This window comes from Neovison vison, chromosome 3 (genome assembly GCF_020171115.1).
Source record: "Neovison vison isolate M4711 chromosome 3, ASM_NN_V1, whole genome shotgun sequence".
Classification (NCBI taxonomy): Eukaryota; Metazoa; Chordata; class Mammalia; order Carnivora; family Mustelidae; genus Neogale; species Neogale vison.
In genome coordinates, this window is record NC_058093.1 from 131,201,800 (window position 1) to 131,224,717 (window position 22,918).

Here is a 22,918-nt window from a genome sequence, read left to right on the forward strand (position 1 = left end):
CTTTAACCCACTGAGCCACCCAGGAGCCCCAACATTTAATCTTTTCTTGAAATTTCTCACCTCCTATTCAACTGACTTTAATCCTAATCCAATCCAGATAAAATGGGATTTTGATGGGAGTCACAAGAATTTGCATTTTTTTTTTTTGAGAAGAATCTGTTTGACCCCTAATATAAGAAGAACATTTTCACACATTGTTGTGACATTATATTTTAGTTATTAATATGATTATTCTCTTGGAGGTTTGATCTAATGTTTGTACTCTGTTCATGAGTCTGGTAATTTTTGATTTTTAGCTAGATTGCTAGGCTTCGAGTCAGAAATTATGGATGTAATTTGCAGGTTTTATTAATTTATTGCCGTTGACTGTGATATTGAACATGGACTATGAAGTTGATCGTCTCAGTGAGTCTGTCTCTTCATTTGTAACTTGATTATTGTAACTTGTAACTTGATTATTAACTTGATTATTCTTTATTTCTGAAGATTAGTTATACTGTAGTTATACACTATTTTAGTAGAAAAACAAAATACCTTTGTTAGTAATGTCAGTATAAACATGGTAAATTATCGTGTTGATATACAATAATACTTTGTGATTATAGACATTTAAAATATAGACATTGTGTATTACAAAATGTTGACTGAAACACTTTGTTTCTTTAGGGTCCGCTCACTAGCATTAAAGCTTTTAGCGTGTCATCTCACAAGGGAAGAAGGGGCTGACACAAAGCGGCCTTCAATAGATGCCAGAGTTCTCTCCAGAGTTACTAATTTATTTATCGTGAAAAAGCCTATTGAACTCAAATTGGATGACAGAAGAGAGCTGGTTATTAAGGTGACTATAACTGTCAGGTTTATTATTTCCTGGTTACTTGTTGCATTTGTGTATCACATGTTTAATGTTACATTCTTCAGTTTGTGTACGCATCTGAGAGGAAAAGAAGTGTTTATTCATGGCTCGTTTGACATTGTGTTCTGGCTTTGTCTGGCTCCTGGATAGATTTATTTATTGAATAAATATTTCTTGGGTGCCAACTGCATGCCAGGCATTATGTCCCTTTCATTTAATATATATACTGGAAATGCAGATTAATTTGAATAGCATCTTAAATACAAGATAAGGTTAATGTAGTGGAAAGAAATTCTATGGTGGCTCTTTTTTTTTTTTTTTTTTTTTTTACTTTTTTAAAAAATTTTTTAAAATTTATTTTCAGCGTAACAATATTTGTTGTTTTTGCACTACACCCAGTGCTCCATGCAATCCGTGCCCTCTCCAATACCCACCACCTGGTTCACCCAGCCTCCCACCCCCACCCCTTCAAAACCCTCAGATTGTTTTTCAGAGTCCATAGTCTCTAGTGGTGACTTTTAAAACAAATATACTGACATAAAAACTCTTGGAAATTCTTCTTGTTCTTATGTTGGAAATAGCCTATAAAGAAGAAGGAAAAAGTTCCTATGATTAAAGTTATTAGCTTCTTCATTATGAGAGGCAAAAAATAATACAGGTGGAAAGGCGATTTCTCTTAAATGTTACAGTGGTTCTGGGATTTTGTCAGTAATCTGTTTTCTAAATCTTTGGCTCCTTATATACCTCCAGAGGCATATCATCCATTTCCCTATCTTTAGTCAGGACTGTACCCAAATCATCCTGGACCAACGGAGGATCCGATAAAGAAAGCTATCCGTTATCTTCATTGATTCATTTCTATGCTTTATAGCTTCTCTCGTGACTTCCAGGGAATAGTCTATCAGTTTTAATTGAAGTTTAGACCAACCCCCAAAGCCTGCGGTGGTATTGTATAGCCCCAAATAATACAATGGATTTTCTAAATGTTTTTCTAACCTAAGTGTTCAGGGCCACATGACAGCCCCAGCAGGAGGATCGGAGAACCTTCCCCTGACTATATGTCAGTTCCTGCTGGAGGCTTCCTGAGTACTGCCCGCTGGTAGTTGCTCCTGTGGCTTGGGTGTGATGTGGAGGAACGTGGGGAGTAGGGGTTCCGGCACTGTCTTTGTGAGTCCATGTTAGGGCCAAAAGATAGGTGGGGAAAAGGAGTGTTGTCTTTGTCCTTTTCCTGTTCCCCTTCACTGTTGGGTTTGCTACCTCAGACCTGTCCTGGTATGAAATGACAGGGACTGGTGTTGGGAGTGGCCCTATTGGCGTGCCAGGCAGCAAGTCCTAGCATGTGCTGCCTGGCCTCTGAAGAGGGAAGAACGGCAGAGGGCCAGGGGATTCTAGCTGGTGGCTTCTGGGAGCCGTGGAGAAATCTGGAGTCACATGTCTGGGGTTGCTATTCTTAGGTAACTACCTGTAGAGATGTTATGCCGCTTGGATGTTTTCTGTGACGTTCTTAAGGTGCTGATGGGTTATGAATGACTTCCTGGCAAAAATATACCTTAAAAAGAAAGGCATATTTGACATGATGGCTCTTTGTTTGAGATCCTAAGTTTTCCCTGACCTAGCACATCATTGCTGCAAATTTACATGTAAATATATGTAAGTAAGTGGACTTTGGAGCTTTTGTTCTTATGGTATGAATTATAAAATTTTATTGAACAATTGGAAGTAGATGAAAGCAATTTCTTTTTTTTTTTTTTCTTTCTGGTTTTCAGTTGGAGACTGTTGAAAAGGTATATGAAATCTTTACCTCAGATGATATCGATCTTGTTTTGAGAAAGTCAGCCGCAGAACAGTTAGCTGTGATTATGCAAGGTAATGTCTTTTAAGAAAAATGATTGCCGTACTGCTGGTAATTGGATTTTAGATAGCTGTGTGCAGTAGTATCAGGAGTTGCAAACTGCAGTTTTGGGGGCCAGATACTGGCTACAGCCTGTTTTTTATTTTATTTTATTTTTTTAGTAGTCCTTAAGAATGGTTTTTAACATTTTTATTTATTTAAATTTTTAAAAAAGATTTTATTTATTTGAGAGACAGTAAGAGCACAAGCAGGGGGAGGGGCAGAGGGAGAGGGAGAAACAGGCTCCCTGCTGAGCAGGGATCTTGACACGGGCTGGTTCCCAGGACTCCTGGATCATGACCCGAGCCAAAGGCAGACACTTAACTGACTGAGCCACCCAGGTGCCCTGGTTTTAACATTTTTAAATAGTTATTAAAAAAAAGAAACATAGAGAATATGTAACAAAGATGATTTGTGACCAGCAAAATCTACCATATTTTCTATCTAGTTCTTTTCAGAAAATGTATGCTGACCCCAGTCGAGATTACTATTATTTAACCTGTAGAATGTCATTTGATAGAATTATCTTCCTTCTAAAATAGTGATTTAATTCTAATAGTGAACTGGGTGTTCCCTTCTCAATTTACGTAGTACACGATATTTTCAGTTCGTTCCAGCTTGGGTAAAGAAATCAATCAGACAGTACTTTGTGGGTAGATAAAATAAAAACAGTGCACTGTAACTTTGTATTTTCTTTAAAGGTTTAAAAAAAAAAAAAAACAACTAGTAAGATATATTGGTAACTTTATTTGCAGTGTTGTTATTCTACAGGCTTCCATTCTTTGGGTTTTCTATTTTTCCCTATATGTGATGTATGTAATTTATTTTTAATATTTGGGAGAAATGATAATTTTGCACTTACATAAAAAGATTCTAACCTGGAACATGGGATTTACTTAATGTTCCTGCCCTGACATTAGTGGAAACTGGCGTGAGAAGAGTGATTTGAAAAAGCATATCTAACACATTTGTGGCTTTAATAATGGTACAGACTGTAGAAAATAAGGCTCTTGAAAATGTAGACAGTCTTGGCTAAGAAAATCTTAAAACTCTTTTAGAGAGGATTCTTCCAGTATTGTTAATTACAAAAATAAAGCTTATAATTTTGGTGTATACTGTATTGGCAGGTAGTGGAAACTTTTATTTTTAAGTGGCAGCCAAAGGTATTTCTAGTCATAGCTACAAATTCAATATCAGTATATGTATTTTTTTTTATTAACGTATAATGTATTATTTGTCTCAAGGGTCCAGGTCTGTGAATTATCAGTCTTACACAGTTCTCATTGTATACATGTATATTCTCAGTGAGAGTTATAGGAGAATAAATTAAGAAAATTTGTCTGTGAGAATTTGAATACTTACAACTAATCTATAAGCAACTAGACATTTTGTTGCTAGTAATATCTCCAGTATCTGTGTGTACACACACGTGTGTGTGTGTGTGTGTGTGTGTGCATGTGCATGTATGTCTTACTATATTTGGGCTGCACTAATAGAATACCACAGACTGGGTACCTAATGAAAAATGGAGATTTATTTCTCACAGTTCTGGGGGTTGGGAGTCCAAGATCAAGGTGGCCGCAGATTCAGTGTCTGGGGAGAGCCAGCTGCTTGGTTCATAGACAGCCAACTTTGCCCTGTGTCCTCATAGGGAGAAGAGGCTTCTTTTACAAGGACAGTAATTCCATGCTTCAGGGCTTCACTGTCCTGACCTAATCACCTCCAAAAGGCCCTGCCTCCTCGTATCATCTCACTGGAGATTAGGTTTCAACAAATGAATTTTGGGGGAACATAAACAGTCCATAGCAGTGAATACACACACACACACACACACACACACACACACACCCCCTCTCTCTCTCACACATACACATAAACACACAGTCATGTACATATGCTTACTTAAAAAGGTCATATTTTTCAGAAATACATGGAGTATATTTCCTTACCCATTATATTTGCCATTGAGAGTTTTGAGGTTAGAAATCTAAATTTTGTTTATTTTATTTACTTATTTAGTAAGCTCAGTGCCCACTGTGGGGCTCAAACTCATGACCCTGAGATCAAGAGTCACATGCTCTAGTGGCTGAACCAGCCAGACAACCCTGAAATCTGAGTTTTTATTAATAGAAAAATGACCGTGTTGCAAGTTATTAACATTACTTTTAGATAATTCTAAACATCTTGAGGTGATGGATTTGGAAAAGAGAAGAATTGTCAATGAAACAATATAAAGAAATTAACTTGTCATGTACCAATAAAAGAATTCATTTGTATACTTAAAATTCTAGTAGTTTTCAGGGTCTGAACTATTTGATTTAACTGTTCTTTTTTAATAGCTTTTGAATTTTACATTGTAGAAATGAGTACGATTTGCTTGTTACGTGTATAAAGTAAAAATTTAAAGTTTCCAAGTTTCCTCCTCTAATTTCAACATGGGGTGTAACTGTTTTTAACAGTTTGAGTTGTGGATACCTGCTCTGTATTTTAAAACTACAAAAAATATTCTTTAACTCTTAGTGACTTCTTCTTCTTCTTTTTTTTTGTCTACAGATATTAAAATGCATGCTGTGGTGAAAAAGTTACACTTAGTTGACAAGATAATTGAGTATTTAAATGAATGTGTAGGTCAGGATGGTGAGGTAAGACTAACAGTGTATCTAGACATTATTTTTACGGGTTGGTATTTTTATTAATCAGATCTGAAATTAAATTCAGCTGAATTTGGGTAAGTACTTGGAGATTAAGTCCTGATTAACACTAAGTATCTTGTTTATTTTTTTATTTCTAAGAGTGAGGTCTCTAAAGGAAAACTAATGTTAAATTTTTCAGGATGTGTAAGCAGAAGTATAAACAAAGCTTATTTCATTGGAGAATAATTCTTAATATTTATTTGCATTTTGTTTTATACAGTCTTGATGAAAAAGCATACAATTTAGAATAAGTTAATATTATAATATATTTTATCTCGCTTCAGAATTGGTGATGGTAGCATAACTGTGTTTTCCCTCCTGGCCAGGTCATAGAATGTTTAATTCAGCCGTGCCTCACGCTCTTGAGGAAAGTTCTTTGCGCCGACCCAGTCATGCGCATGGCCCTCTCCCAGCAGTCTTCTCTTTTGACCCTGCTATTCAGAGGTGAATAAAATAAATTCTGCTAATAATGAGATCAGTCTTAAGCTTTAAGTGTTATGCTTTAACTGTAGGTCACATTTACTTTCTGTTTCACTAGTAGAATAACAAAGTTTTTTAGTGGATATGCTGCTAAGAACATCCGTTGCAATGGAAAAGGTTTCTTTTGTGGAAATTTCCTTGTAATCCTGTTACAGAGGAGGCCTCAGAGCTGAGAAAGGCTGAATGAAGCCTCTGGTTGTTTTTTGCACATTGAGGTGGCTTTCATTTGGTGCTCAATTACCTGTTATCTATAAAGAGCGCAAGCTGCCGCTGCTGTCATTATGCCTTCTGTCCCTTATCCATGGCCACAGTCTTAGTCTGCTTGTGCCTTTACATCCTGACCTGTGGCGTGGTATCTGGTTGTGTTATTAAACTGGCAGTGGGAGTGTACACCCAGTGTGTGTGGGCGGGGAGCTAGGTCATCCCGAAGGACTCTGAGCGCTAGCTTATTTCAAGGAGTGATTCTTTTTTTCTTAACCCATTTCAGTTTGGTTGTATTTAGGTAGAAAAATTCCATGTAGTTTTGTTCTCTTTTTCTTCCTTCTGACTGTTCTCGGTAGAAAGCTTGGTAACATTTTGTGCTATTTTTTTCTGAGAAGTTTAGGCCACTGCCTTTAAATAATTCTGCAAGACGCATCTCGATCAAATGTCTCAATATGCTTAACCTTGTTAATTATCATAAGTGATATTTATGTTCCAAATATTATTAGGATATACATTAGAATATAGTCATTTTATTTTAGCATTTTTGTTTCTTCTAATGCCGTCTGCTTGCCAAGTGAAGAGGACACAGTTTATTTAATATAAGCATCGAATATAAGCATTGGTAAAGGTCCGAACCAGGTGAAGTTCTAAACAGACTCTGTGTCCAGGCTCCTGCTTTGAGTAGTGCATGAAATTTTACAATTTTTAACAGATCTGGAAGAGTAGTGGTTGTGGATCTTGAGTTTTCTTTAATCCTATTAATTATCTTGCTGATAATCTCACTCAGTAGAATTTCATCCCTAGTTTACCTTTTCTTTGTTTTCTTTTTAAATTTTTACAATTCTTATTTTTATAATTATGTTTTAAATTATTTATAATTTTGATTCAAATTATTCAAGCATTCATGAGCCCTTACTAGATTCAAAGGCACTTTCTAAGTCATCTGTACCCTTTCAGTATTAACAATTTTTCTATTTCATTGATGTTTGTGATAACTATTTCAGTGAATCTGAAAATGAATTACAGCACCTCTTATTATGGATTTAGTTCCAGGACAAAGTTTTTTTTTAAAGATTTGTTTATTTATTTTAGAGAGAGAGCACACATGTGTGAGCAGGGTTGGGGAGGGGCAGAGGAAGAAGGAGAGAGAGAGAGCATTTCAAGCAATTTCCCTACTGAGCACAGAGCCCCACTCAGGGCTCCATCCCACAACCCTGAGATCATGATCTGAGCTGAAATCAAGAGTTGGATGTTTAAGTGACTGAGCCACCCAGGCGCCATGGCAAAATAAGTTTTTTAATCAAGTTCTCTACCAGGAAACTCAGTTCCTCAGCAAATATTTATTGAGTACATGCTATGTGCTAGGTACAGCACTAGACTCTGGGATATATTGATGAGCTTGGTAAATGACCTCCTTGAAGCTTACTTACAGTATAGTTGGGGACTTTGACAAATACACAATGAAGCATAAAAATACCTATAATAGTGGATTTCCTGGTGCCAGAGGGAAGTGTTCCTGTGCAGATTGGGTGGTGGGAAAACATCAGAGAATGCTTCCAGGAAATGTGGACCCAAGCTGGAATTTCAGAAATGAATAGTTCAGTTAGAGAGGGTTGATTTCCTGATAGAGGGAGCCACAGTTAAGTGTGAGAGAGAACGTGTGTTTGAAATGGTGGTTGGTCAGGGATGACTGGATTTGGGGGGCTTCTGGGGTAAGGGGAAGACGATGAGATGAGGCATGGAGGGCAGTTCAGATAGGGCCTGGTAGGTCACGGGAAACAGCACGGAGAAGCCGTTTAAGATTATTAAACTGAGGGGTATGTGTTTTGGAAAGATTACTCTATCCACAGCATGGTGGATAGGTTGAAGGGGAATAACAATTAAATAATCTATCAGACACACTGCTTTTAATTATAAATTTTATGTAATGACAGAATCCTACCCCTGACAGAATTGCATGGTGAGAACTTAATCATTTATTACACCATCTTGCAGTGAGGAAATTGAGATCTAGAGAGATTTATTGACTTGGCCAAGGTCATAACCAGATAATGGTGGAGGCAAGAAAACCTAAACTTCCTTACTTTTGTCTGTTCGTTTTTGTTTTAAATAATTGCAGAATTTCTATATCCTTACTGTAAAGATTTGAACAGTATGAAATGATAGAAGTAAAATGCTAGAAGTTTTTAAACTTTTCTTTCCTTTCTCAGTTTCCCCAAAGAAGAATGTGCTAGGTATTGTTTGGTGTATGTCATTTGGAATGATCTTTTCTTTATAGCCATGTTATTTTTTTTTATGCTATATACTTAAGTATTGTGTTGTCTTTTTTCAACTGAAAATGTATTTTGAATATCTTCCCATGTTATTACATGTGAGTCTGCCTTATTAAAAAACACAAAATCAAAAAATCACTGTATAGTGTTTCAGAATTTGTTTGCCATATTTATATTTCTCTCAGATTTTTTCTTAAAAGATTTTATTTATTTATTTGACAGAGAGAGAGATCACAAGTAGACAGCGAGGCAGGCAGAGAGAGAGGGGGAAGCAGGTTCCCCACTGAGCAGAGAGTCTGATGTGGGGCTCGATCCCAGGACCCTGAGATTATGAGATTATGACCTGAGCCAAAGGCAGAGGCTTAACCCACTGAGCCACCCAAGCGCCCCTTCTCTCAGATTTTTAACTATGATAGTAATCATGTTTTATGATCATTTGTGCGTATGCTGTAATCAGAATTGCTGGGTCAAATAGATTTTACAGGATAAGGTTTGGTTCCCCTTCACATCATTCCCACCAGTGGTATTTAAAAGTGCTTATTTTCTTCATAACCTTGCTAAAGCTGAATATGTCTCTTTAAAAACAGTTCTTTAATGTTATTAGTGAAAGAAATATCTTATTATTGTTTTATTTTCTATTTTTAAAACAGTTTTAGTGCAGGTGATTATCTTTTCATGTATTTATCATACTCAGGTTCTTATTCTATGAATTGCCTATTTTTCTGTTGCATTTAATTTCTTTTTAGTGACTTAGAGAATTTTTATATAACATAAATATAAGCCTTATGCCTGATTTTATGTTAAGATTTTCTTCCAACCTTTGTATCCTTTTTAATGTATTTATTATTACATCTTTAGCCTTAACTATTTTATGGAAGTTTATAAAGCTTTTCTGTTACGGCAGCTGAGCTTTTCATCATGCCCTAAAAGGAAGGCCTTTCTAATTCTGAATTCAGGATTCTTTTTTTTTTTAATAAAGTCCTTTTTATTTATTTATTTGCCAGAGAGAGAATGTGGGAGAGAGGGAATGAGAGTACAAGCAAGGGGAGTGGCAGGCAGAGGGAGAAGCTGGCTCCTGCTGAGCGAGGAGCCCAATGTGGGACTTGATCCCAGGATCCTGGGGTCATGATGTGAGCCGAAGGCAGACACTTAACCACCTGAGCCATCCAGATGTCCCTGAATTGGGGATTCTAAATGGGCTTCTGTTCTTTCTCTTAACATGTTTATAGTGTTGTTTAAAAAAAATTTAGATTTTTATGTAGAACTGGTTTTGGTAAATAGTGTAAAGTAGGGATCTAGATCTATTTTTTTTTTTAATATTGTAGGCAGTTATATTGCAGTAATTTCTTAGCTCATCCTGTTCCCACTGATATGAAGTCTACTTTATCATAAATTAAATTCTTACATGTATTTCTGTTTCTTTTTAGCTCATTGATGTTTTTAATCATGTCAATCACATGCTGATACTATCCTTAAGTCAGGAAAAGTATCTCCTTTTGAAATTAATTTCTTGTTGCTACTTTCCTGGATTTGCTAACTCTGTATTATGTTATTATTCCCATGTGCTTGGTACCACCACCATACCTATTTGATTAGAATTTCATAGTTGTCAAGCACTGAGAAGTTGTAGCATAGGGAATGGTACAGAGGTGGAAACTAAGGCTTATTAATGCTATAGTATTTGACCAGGCCAATTCACTAGTAGGACATAATGGTGCTAACTTTGGATCTTATTAGTGCAGAGCAATTTCCTTTTCCATTATCTTGTAATAAGCAAGACACACGAATTAAAATGCCACCAACACAGTGTGTTCTGAAGGCAAACCCAAGTTCCATGACTATATGTTTGTAGGAATGGGCAGAAGTGATCAAATAAGTAGATCTTTGAATGAGCAAACTTTAGCTGGAGGTAAGGGACTTGGCAGATCTCCCTAGAAGCTACATTGCTTTGCTTCTTTAAGAACTGAAAGTACAGGGGCACCTGGGTGGCTCAGTGGGTTAAGGCTTCTGCCTTCAGCTCAGGTCATGATCCCAGGGTCCTGGGATCGAGCCCCGCATCGGGCTCTCTGCTCAGAGGGGAGCCTGCTTCCTCCTCTCTTTCTCTGCCTGCCTCTCTGCCTACTGTGATCTCTCTTTGTCAAATAAATAAAATAAAATCTTAAAAAAAAAAAAAAAAGAACTGAAAGTACACAGTATCTAGTGAGCGGATCTGCAGGTGGGTTTCCTGAGCCAGCAGCATACGGGATTCACAGGCTCCAGCCCAGAGCTGCTGAAGCAGAAGCTGGGTTTTAGCAAGCCTTCCTGATGACCCACGTGTGTCACTGTGTCTGCGCTCGTGTTGCAGTTCTCTGAGAATGACCTCTCTTCCCTTGGAGCTAAGATATTTTAAATTTGAAGTCCATTTTTCTAGAGGTAAAAATATTTCATGAAGTTTTGCTTCTTTTTATTTCTTAGTTTCGTTGATATTTCGTGAAAATTGTGCTGTTGTGACTGAAGTCGGAGCATTATTTTGTCTTCTCTTATTTGACGAAGTATCAAGAATGGATATGTGGTGAGCTATAAGAATTGTAAAACTTCTTTACTCTTCTTTAAGGTTTCTGATGCAATCTTATAGCAATGCATGGAAATTTCTGAATTACAAAGCTTATACTTTCCATTTTGGTTTGAGTAAGCAGTATCAAAAAGTCAAAAAGTGTATTGGCTCAGAAAGTTCCATGAACTTTTTTTTTTTTTTTAATTTGTCGGAGAGAGAGAGACAGAGAGAGCACAAGCGGGGGAAGGGGAGGCAGAGGAGAAGCAGGCTCTCCACTGAGCAGGGAGCCCAGTGTGAGACTTGATCCCAGGACTCTGGGATCACGACCTGAGCTGAAGGCAGCTGCTTAATCAACTGAACCACCCAGGTGTCCCTCCCATGAACTTTTAACTTGAGCATTACTAAGCATAAAATTAAAAATTTGCTGCAGTAATTTTTGTCATTAATACATATTTCAGTATGTACTCTGGATGTCATGTGTTTTTTTTTACATTTTATTGAAAAACCTTTGGGAAGATGTTAAGATGGTAGTATCTGATTAACACTGACCCTGATTGAGCAGGATCCAGTGGAGGGGGGGCACAGATTCACCTGCTAGTACAGTGCCCACATTATATGAGTAATTTATTATATGGACTTCCTAAGCACTAATTTACTCTCTAGAAGCAAATCTAGGTAGTAGGAAAGTGTTCTTCAAATGATAGAGCCAATTGCAACTCTTGTTTGGTCATTCAGTCAAGGAGCAAATTGTATTTGTTGGATAAAACCATGGTTTACTCATTTGTTTCTTTCCTTGTGTGTGTGTGTTTTTAATGAAATAGGTCTATTAATCCTTCCACTAAACCTTCACCATCGGTCTTCAGTTTGCCTGTCTCAGTTTTTAGAAGGTAAATGATTTACTGTTTTGACATTTGACTTTTTTTGAAGAGAACCTGTTTCAGGAAGGTTTATCTGACATATTAAATCATATGACTTGTAGTGTTTTAATGTTTTCTCACCATGCTGCTTTGGAGAGTTCAGTAAATGCATGGCCCCATCCCCATCTTTCCATCTGATGTAGTTCAGGTGTACAGAAAAGATGAACGAACTATACAGTGAATGTGTGCTTACTCTCCAGCCTTGATTCAGCAGTTGTTAACGCATGGACTTAGTTTCTTTTTCTCTCTCAATGTATTTATTTATTTGTTTATTTTATGTAATTTTTCTCTGATGCATTTGAAAATAAGTTTCGGACATAATTTCACTTGTCTCCTAATTATTCCAGCATATACCTCCTTAAATTAAGGACACTCTCCTATATAACCACTGTGCCATGCATGATCACATCTAAGAAAATTAAAAATCATTCTGTAACATAATCCAATTTCTCCAGTTGTATCCAAAATAATAATTACCTCCTAGAGGAGAGCAAGGGGAGAGGGAACAGCAAAACTTTCCGAAGGGTTGGAAATGTTCTATATTTTATTCTGAATGGTGGTCATGCAAATGAATACAAATGTAAAAATTCATCAGGCTATATATAAATTGGAAATCTATGTATTTAAAGATAAGTAAATTATGTCTTAATAAAATTATAATTAATTTAAAATAACATTCCATAATTTGACAGGACTTATTATACATACTGTAATCCTTATCATTACTGTGTAATATTCTGTTGTTGAATTTATTTACCACAGTTTATTCATTTTCCAGTCAGAAGGTATTTGGGTTGATTCTGGGCTTCTGTTCCTATATCCGCTTCTGTAAGCATGTATATGTTTCCTTGTGTAGTGTGTAAGAGTTCCTTTTAAATATATTTTTCGGAGTGAAATTCCTTGTTTGTAGACATCACCCACTCTTCATGGTCTTTTGATTTGGCTAAGTAATCAAACTCACATGACTATAATATGCCTTGCTTAGAATGAGATTACATGTGTGGATGCTGGAAGCTCTCTTGGTTTAGAAGACCCATGTGCTAGTAGGAAATAACTTCTTTAGTTAAGTGTGCCATAAGCATAATTTCCAGGACCCCACAAAACAGGTGACTTGTAAGAACCACAGCACTCAGGGTTGCTCAGAGCTCTGGCTTCCCTTCATGGATTTATGGTTTATTCCTACACCTCCCAGCCCAGATGTAAGTGTCATTTTTGCTGTAAGCACAAACCACAGCTTAGTAACATGTTGACATTCCATATCTATTTGGTCGTCCTGGCGCAAAGGGCCAGAATTAGCTCAAGATAAAATTTGTCCATAGAGAAGAACCAAGGGTTTTGTTATTCCTTTACTCAGAGTAATGTTGTCATTTTAAAAATTGTCCGTCTGGCGGATATATAGTAGTTTTGCAAACCTGTTGTGATATATTACCCTGCACTTTTCATTCCTTTCTTCCTTCTTGTTCTTGGCTTAATTTGCAGTCCATTTTCCAACTTAATAAAGAATTCCCCGTTGATCAATTGCCATGCCTTTTCTTATTCAGTGCAAGTCCTTTCAAGTGGGCTCTGTGTCCTTTTGTCAAGGCCCCCTGAGTCTATTAGTATTTTCTTGTTTTCTAGCACAAAGAAATGTCCAAGAATCACCTTTTATTTCCCTATCTGACACCTAGTGTTAGCCCTTTATCTAAGGATTCTTGGTTACTTTTGTGGAAAATTTCAATTTTTAAATTTTTAAAACTATTAAACTGTTCAGCCTGATTTATATGTAGTACCCTCCTTTAGCTTATTTAATGAGACACTTTAAATGAAAAAGCACTGTAAAGTTCCTCTGAGAAGTCTTACCCAGTTGTATTTATCTAATACTAGTCACTAATATGTGAATTAGTGGTTTGGGATATGATTTTTTTGGCAAAACGACTTTTTAACATTTGAACATGCTGGACATTACTGTCCTATTAAACACTGTTAAATTAACTTGGACTGATTTAAGAGCTGTTGCTATTGTATCTGTTCTTGGATCTAAAAATATTTCTGGGTCTTCTTGGTAACACATAGTAGTGAGGTTATTGATGATGCAGCTGTGTCCAAGTAAAAATATTAGGTTGTGATTTGGTCACTCACTGATTCCTGTGAACATAAGGCAATTCATTTAGTCTCTTTAGTACTCATTTTGATCATCTGTAAAATGGGTATCAATGCCATGCATGTAACTGAATGAATGGTGGGTCATATGCAGTGTTTGGCAATAAGTAGGCACTCGTGTTCTAGCTGAAACCCTTTATATGTGGCTCACTATAGCTGTAGGCCTTGCCCTGGGGGGGCATTAGTCATCTCTGCTAACAACTCCAGTACAGCACAGAATAAGGAAGTCTTCGAGCAAGAATTTAAAGAGCATTTTGGGGAGTTTAGAGGATGGCAAAAAAATAAGGGAAATACGATGTACAGTTTGATAACTGTTCAGAATAGGAGCTATGAGAGTGATCTCTGCATTATCGTGAGAACTAGCACTCATTTATAATAGCTCATCTGTTTGTAGTAGGGTTTAAGAATTTCAAAGTTCATAATTATTTGTATATGTTCTCTTTAGGTATCATCTGCCAGTGCGTGTAGTTGGCCACCACGCTGTGAGTCCTTACTCCATGGTTGTGCCATTATCTGCTGATTGTTTGGCCTTGAAGCCAGTCTCAGACATGCTGAGAATAGCTTGGAACTTGTCCTGGTATCATGGGAGTGATAATGTGTTGAAGCAAACGAATTCTGAACCTAAAATCCAAGAGTAAGCTGTTATGTTTAGTTAAAAAATTGTTCATATTTAACCAGTTATAAGTGACTAGTTTGGTTTTATTTTTCCTTTAGGTCAAGTGCCTTTTTAAGGTACTATCATCTGATTCTGTTTTTCCACTGAAGATTATAATTTTTACTTTTTAAAATATATTTTGCTTATTTATTTATTTTACTTTGTTTTAAAGATTACATGTGTTCATTACTTTTTAGAAACTATCACACAAGGAAATTTAAATTAAAAACCATGTGCTCTGGGGCACCTGGGTGGCTCAGTTGGTTGAGCGACTGCCTTTGGCTCAGGTCATGATCCCAGACTTCCAGGATCGAGTCCCGCATCGGGCTCCCAGCTCCTTGGGGAGTCTGCTTCTTCCTCTGGCCTTCTCCTCTCTCATGCTCTCTCTCACTCATTCTCCCTCAAATAAATAAATTAAAAAAACAAAACAAAACAAAACAAAACCATGTGCTCTATGCTGTTTTAGAGATTATATAAAGTTTGGTTAGTTATTATTTTTTTTTTCCAGAGAGAATGCACACATATGAACGGGAGTGGGGGGTGGGGGTGGGGAGGTGCTGAGAGCGAGGCAGAGAGAATCTTTTTTGTTTTTTTTTAGATTTTATTTATTTGACAGAGAGATACATAGCAAAAGAGAGAGAGAACACAAGCAGAAGGAGTGGGAGAGGGAGTAGAGAAGAAGGGTTCCTGCCGAACAGGGAGCCTCATGGAGGGTTCAATCTCGGGACTCTGGGATCATGGCCTGAGCCGAAGGCAGATGCTTAACAGCTGAGCCACTCAGGTGCCCCCAGAGAGAGAATCTTAAGCAGGCTCCATACCCAGCAGGGATCCTGACACAGCGTTCAAGCTCACTGCCCTGAGACCATGAATTTAGCTGAAACCAAGAGTCAGACCTCAATCAACTGAGCCACCCAGACACCTCAAGTTTGGTTAGTTAATGGTTATGAATCTCTAGGGAAAGTAGTCTGGATTAGAGTCAGAGTTCAGCAAGTGTTTGTATAAATGTTACCATTACTTGATGATGATGACGATTACTTTGGAATATCCTACATTCTGATCTGTTACTGCTTTCTTGTTTGAATGAAAGTTATATTTCTGTAAGCAGGAAAATGTCAACACAAATGCTTAGGATGCTAGCATAAAACTCTAATTGAGAGATGTATACCGACCGGATTTTCTTTTGGCCCTGAGTCAGCCTCTAAAATGAAGATAAAACAGAATTTTTTGAAGAGAGTTTTTAATAAACATAAATGTGGACTTTTATTTGACTGGTTTTATGTTGCTCTTCCTTTGTTTCATTTTGTTTAGATTTTCAGATGCATTGAAGTTATCCACAGAGGACACCCTTGCTCTGAAGGTGACACACACAGCTAGTGGACTGAAGGACTGTCTTCATTCCATTGTCGAGGCTGCAGTCCACAGAGAAGTGAGGGCTGCTGTCACGAGGATGAGTTTTTATCTTCTGAATGACAGATTGTCTTTGAAGAGTGGCGCTGGCCCATGTGGGGTTACCTTGAAGTCCTTGTCTTGGCACACTGCACTGAACAGGTCAGTATATTACAGCTCAAGGCCAGTTTCAAAAAGCAGGATTGAATCATATTTGGGCTTATCTCCACATTCTTGAAGATAAGAGCATGTATTCTTCTTGTTGCTATCATTAGAGAAATGTTTTTTTCAGTAAGAAAAACTGGGATTTTTATTATGCATAATAAATATCTAATAATAACAAAAAGAGAAATTTTCTGAATCACTACATTTTGGACTTAATAATAAACAACACAGTTTTTATATCCTATCATAGAAAATTTTATTTCACTATCTCACAGAAGCAGATGACTAGGATAAGACATGGTTGAACACAGTGAATGTGAGTGTTTATCGCTGTCCACATTAAAAGAGAGCCAAGACGTCAGTGAGCTGACTAATAGGTTTGGTACACCCGTGGTGGACTTTTTTATTTTGTTTTGCTTTTGTCTTGTTCCTAAGAATATTATCTCATTCTTTTTACCCTGGATTTCATGAAGTTGATTGCCGTGTGGAGATCCGTTAGTAGTTACTGGGAAGGCTCTAGCTCGTGAATGTAATGTGTTGCACCGGTAGCCGATGGCTGCATTTGAAACCAGCAAGACTGACGGGCAGCTGTTGCCGGCATTTTACATGTTACTTCATGTGACTTTAGTGTAAGATGTATAACTTTCTATTAAACATAATGTGTGTCGTTTTTAAAATGTGAGGTTAAATGAGTTTCCAAAATGTGAACTCAAAATGGATCTCTCACAATTCAGATCCCTAATTTGGCTTTTCCACTGGTATGTGTTGGAATCAGCCAGTACTTCCTTGTGAGAGAGCTGGCAGTTGAAGATCAGGATTTTTAAAGTTAGTTGTTAAAACACAGCCCTTCTTCAAAATGAAATTGCATACACTTAAGAGTTAAATAAATTATAAGAAAAATGAAGGTAATGATTATGCCAATATCATCATTTTTTGATTATTTTGCAACATTTTACTGATACCTGTGTTCTTGAGGTTATTTATATCTGTTATATCTGTGTTGTGAAAATGCCATATAATGGTGTGCTGCTGTGCGTCTGTCCATAACTGTTTGTTATGTTGGTGGCTTGCAGTTGACAAGGGGAGAATATTTACACTATGAAAATAGGCAAATACAAGAAACCATCCCACTCCTTACCTGGTTGTTAAATATTTATCAGCACACCACTTATTATAAAGAGCTAGAAACCATGATAATTCTCTTTTTTATTGTAGGTTTTTACAGGTGCTTCCTGCTTCCACTGAAGATGAGAAACTGCTAATAGATATCATACATTTTTTAAATAAGTTATTGAAGGAACAAAGAAAAAACTCATCAGTAGAACTTCTAAACTGGCTTCTAGAATTACTTCTTAGACATGTAAGTGTTATTAAGGAATTGAATGGATTTTAGATCTGACAAATGATTTATTTATAAAAATTAGTAATGCTTTGTAATGAAAAAGCCTAATTTTTATATAGCCCATTTTAGTAAAGTGGTCTTATATTGTATGAGACTGTTTACTCAAAACTTTGGAGTCGAGAAGATTTTTCCAAGTTACCTAAGGTAGAACCTATAAAGAGGGAAATCTATAAATATGAGTACATAAAAATTACATGGCAGTGAATAAGACAAAAAAACCTGTCTTCATGGAGTATATTCTAGGTTGGTGGAATGGACAGAAAACAAAGATTTTCTGCAGAGGGGAGCAGTAAGTGTGATGAGGAAACATTGATAACAGACATGGCAGGATGCTACTTTGTGATGGTCATAGAAGGCTCGCCTCTTTGACTAACATTTGGCCAGAGCACTGAGTTAAGTGTGAGGTCAGCCATATAGGTATCTAAGGGAAGAACGTTCTAGCCAGAAAGGAAGAAAATGAAAAAGCACTTAGTTGTCCGGGCCATGTTTGAAGAACAACTAGAGGTCTTTGTGGCAGCAATAGGATGAATGGAGTATGGTGATAGGAGATGAGATTAGAAGGATATTCACGGTCAAGCTCAAATAGAACCTTGTAGGCCATGGAGCTTCACCTGTATGAGAGAGAAAACTGGTGGAGGGTTTTGAGCAGAAGAGTTACATGATGTGACTTCAGTTTAAGAAGACTGTGGGTAGCAGCTGTCTCTAGAACCACAGGTGGCGTGGGTGGAAGCTGGGAGGCCTCCAGTAACCCAGGGGAGGGTGGTGGTAGCTTGGCCTAGAGTGGTAATGCGCGAGGTGGCGGAGAAGGCAGCTCTCCCTTTCTTTCCCTCTCTCCTTCTCTCTCGTACACACACCAATAGGACTGTGACTAAGTGTGGAAATTATGGTCCTGGACTACAATTTGAATGTTGTGAAAGATGAAAAGCAGAAATAGCATCACTAGCAAAAGCTAGGAGATGAAAGGCATAGATCAGATAGGAACATAAAATAAGTCCAAAATACCATAAGCAAGGTCTTATATTTCGTGACTTTGTGATTGGATTTAGTATTATGTTCTTTGATACGCCTGTGTTTTCTGAAGAACTGCACTTTTAAGTTATAGCAAGTTTTTCTTTAATAAACCTTATTTTTCATATTTTTCTCCTGCCCTTTTTTGTTTCAGATTAACTTTATTTTCAGTTTGTGTAACTTAACAACAAAACTGTTATCCAGTGGGTGGGTATTTATATGTAAGTTTTATTGGCTTCTGTATGTATGGCAAGAAATACTTTAAATATAGTTAAAAAGACACGATAAACTGAGAAAAATATTTGTAACACAAATGAGAGATGATGCACGAATTTCCTTAAAGTAAATAATTAATAAATGAAGCTTTAATAAGATGATTGAACTCCCAGAATACACAGACCTAGAAATTTTGCTCTCCTGTTATGTTCTTGAGGATGATTTCAAAGTACCATATTTACTATACTTTGATTTTCTTGTATCATTTAATTACTAAAAAAAATTAACAAAGCATTTGGAGGCAGTTATTTTCTGACCATTTTTAATAAAGCAAGTAGTAAAACCGTATGTCACTCTAGTTCCTTGTTCAGCTTTTAGGCATGCTTAAATATTTCAGATATTGGATATTAAAATATTAAAAGAATCTTATGAAGTTTTTCCTGAGGTTTTTTTTTGATAAATTGATTTTTGATATATAAATATTTTATAATTTCATAATCCTTTTAGTCTTTTTTAAAAAAAGAAAATTTCTAGAACAGTTTCCTCCTTAGGTTAAACTTCTTGTATTCTGAGAGTTATGGTTACTTTGGGTTGTGTAAAGCAGCTATAGTGGGCTTAGGTAAATCTTTTCTTGAAACTCTGTGTAATAATTGAATGTTAGCTTGGAAGACTTTGCATGTGGTATATACAGTAGGAAAAACTATGCATATTAAAACGTATTTACCTAAATTATGTAACTACAGTTAAAACTTTACATTTATTATGAATTTTATAGTATGTCATGAGTGCTGATGCATATTGAATAATTTATTGATGGTTTTGAAATTAAAATGAAATTTCTACAAAATTCTAAATGACTAATTTTAATGCAGTTTCAGAGAAGGATTTTTGGCATAATTAAATATATTTATTTGACTTTGTATGGTATTAAGGCTGTCTTTGGAAAGCTTTTACTTTGTCTCATATATTATCATCACTGGTGTTAAAAATAACAATAGAGGGAACAAAAGGTGAGCAGTGGACCTAAGCATTCACTATTAAGAGAGTTTACTCTTTGTCGTGCTACAAGGATTAAATTAAGTGTTATGTGAAGAGTAACATTCAATATAAAGGAAGTTTGAAAATAAAGTGAAATGCCTTTTAATCATCTGAAATGGGTAAAATAAGTGAAAGATGATTTAAGAAGGTCAGTAAGATAGTATTTCCAAAGGAATTGTTTTCAGTGTATGGACATACAATGAAAAAGTATATGAAAGCCAGGGCAGAAATTAGTAAAATTAGGCAGAATATTTGAATACTTGATCAGGCAGAATGTGAATAGGAGGTGTATAGAAAAGTCAGCTAACTTACCGAGGGAAGATTGAGAAACTTTCTCTTGTGAAAAATGTGTATGTTTGATCAGAACACTGATTTGTTAGTTTTAGGCACTTTAGGAATTTATGGCACCACATTAATTTTACATTTTAATGTAATGATGCTTTTGTTAATATATATAAAATAAGCTGAAAGTGCTGAGTTTGAATACCTTTCTTTTCAGAATGAGTTTTTTGATGGAAGGTCATAAAAGTGGAGGCATAATTTTTTTGGCGGGGGGGGGGAGGCTATTCAGAACTATACAGCATATGTCTGTCTTTGTCGACCGACTCGCACAGACACCTGTGCACTCAGAGTTCGTGGAGTGCATTGCATCTCCTCTTGTTGATGGCTGGTAAAGTGGATGTGATGAGTGTGGATAAGGAAAATGAGCCATCATTGTAGAAATTGTTGCTTTTTGGAGGTTGCCGGTGACAAAGTAATGGTAATGGTAGTTGGTTTAAAATTGGGATTGAATACTAACGTGTAAAGACAAAACCTTCACATCTGATTAAGCACTTGAGATCAGCAGGCATTGGTAGAGAAATATTTCCTTCTTGTGCATGAGGAATGGTCTTTCATCCCATGTTTTAGAATTGATGTTTCTGAGGTTTACTGAATCTTAATATTAACATGTGTATCTAAGATGTGTTAGAAAGGGAAAAATTGTCTCAGCAAGTACTAGTATAAACAAGCTATTAACAATGAGAATTTGGAGGAAGAATCTTAGTTTTAGTCATATACATAGTATAATATTAATCTATCAATCAGGAGTTTCTACTTAATTTTTGTGGGTATGTCAGGGTTAATAATTCCTGATTGTAATATATTTTACCAAGATGGAGGTTACATTAAAAACAGCTTTCTTATTTTGCCAGTATTTATGGGAGTTGGAGGGAAGGTGGGTATAAGTTAGCCTTTTGTTATTTGGGTCTAAGAATACTATGGAGTATGTATATTTATTTTTATGATTTTATTAAATGTGTATTTTGTTTATTTTATTCCTATATAAAACATAGAAGTTGTAGTCATGTTTTATGTAATTTTATTTGATCCAAATGAGGTACTTCTTGTCCAAGATGAAAAGAAAGCTGGAAAAAAATGTTTCTTAGGTGTAAAATGTAGTAAAGTAAGGTAAAAGCAAAACATCTGTCCCCAGTACTTTCTAAAATCTTTCAGTTGTATTCTTTATAATTGTGTGTACCTGATTGAAGTATTCTGTATGTACTGCATAATACAAACAACCTAGAATTTTCTTCCCATTTTTTTCATTTCCATAAAAAGAATGCAGTTATTTTTGAATTGACTTCTTTAGGTGAACGATTTCATAACAACAGTGATTACATTTTGATTTTATCTCTTTTTGTATGTTGTAATTTTCAGAATTGATGTGACATAATGTGGGGGACAGAATATTAACTAGCTTTGAAGTAAGGTGATTCTCAGGTTGAATCCTTGCTTTGTTCATTCATATGTCTTTGGACAAGTTACATAACCTCTTCATAAACCCCTGTTTAACCATCTGTAAAATATGAAAATGCACATCTTCCAGTTTAGTAAAAAAGTAGAATCTTGTTTTCTTTCCCTTTTTAGCACAGTGCCTGTGATATTATAGGTGATGAATAACTATACCATGTATCTTTAATGCTGTCTGTTAATAGAACATTTTTTGTTCTTAGTATTATTAAAAATAATTATGCTATATTTCTTGAGCTATATATTTTTTAAAATTGGAAAGCAGGAAGAAATTTAAGTAGTTCTAGTTTTATTTAGCAGCCTATCGAATTGACAAGGATTGCATCAGTATTAATGCTACGCATTGGCGTGGATGCTGTGGTCTTCTGCCACCCTGCTTGGTGATTTGTATTGGTACACATTTTGCAGAGGCAATTTGGCAATATATGTTGAAGGCATTAAGACAATTAAATCTATTTGATTTAATATCATTGCTTAGAATTCACATGTCTGATATAATCAGAATTGAACATTGCAGCACAGCTCAGTAAAATTAGAAATCACTGATTCTTTAGTACTTGGTCTGGTAAATCCTTATGGTTGAAAAATAATCAGATATTAAAATAATTTTTTGAAGAAATATTGATGACATTAAGTTAAAAAAGGGGTAACAGTAGTGGTTTTTTTTTTCACTTTGTCTCAGCTTCGTAAAAAATACGGAATTATAATTGTGTTTATATGCCACAGAAAGAATAGTGTGCACCAGTATACTAATAGTGACTATCTCTGTGAGGTGTGATCATGGGTGGTTTTTGTTTTTCTCTTTGTGCTTCTCCATATTATACTCAGTTTTCTTTCCTTCCTTTCTTTCTTTTTCTTTTTTGGTAAGATTTTATCTATTTATTTGACAGAGAGAGACAAAGCGAGAGAGGGAACACAAGCAGGGAGAGTGGGAGAGGGGCAAGCAGGTTTCCCGCGGAGCAGGGAGCCCGACATGAGACTCAGTCCCAGGGTTCTGGGATCGTGACCTGAGCCAAAGGCAGATGCTTAATGACTGAGCCACCCAGGCATCCCTATACTCAGTTTTCTGTAATTGATGTGCCTTTTTTTTTGTCGAGATCACATATGACGCACCTTTTGAGTTTAGAACATAACATCTCTATTAGTGCACTACAGACCAATACCTACTGGCTAGGTAATATAACTCTTAGGTAGTCCAGAACGTGGTATGTAACAAAAATCTTTATAGAAAACAACCCACAGCTCAATTAGAGAGTAAATACATTTTTTTTTAC

General features: G+C 36.2%; 1 protein-coding gene across 1 annotated transcript in view; it reads left to right on the plus strand.

Moving 5' to 3' along the window:
• The window catches only part of RTTN (rotatin), a 157,079-nt gene that overhangs the window by 44,668 nt on the left and 89,493 nt on the right, over nt 1-22,918 (plus strand). Inside the window, exons 18-26 of the mRNA XM_044242826.1 lie at nt 667-838; nt 2,620-2,719; nt 5,298-5,386; nt 5,764-5,881; nt 10,849-10,945; nt 11,749-11,814; nt 14,429-14,617; nt 15,947-16,186; nt 17,405-17,549. Of these exons, the coding sequence (XP_044098761.1) occupies nt 667-838; nt 2,620-2,719; nt 5,298-5,386; nt 5,764-5,881; nt 10,849-10,945; nt 11,749-11,814; nt 14,429-14,617; nt 15,947-16,186; nt 17,405-17,549 (1,216 nt within the window). The remainder of the gene's footprint in view (nt 1-666; nt 839-2,619; nt 2,720-5,297; nt 5,387-5,763; nt 5,882-10,848; nt 10,946-11,748; nt 11,815-14,428; nt 14,618-15,946; nt 16,187-17,404; nt 17,550-22,918) is intronic.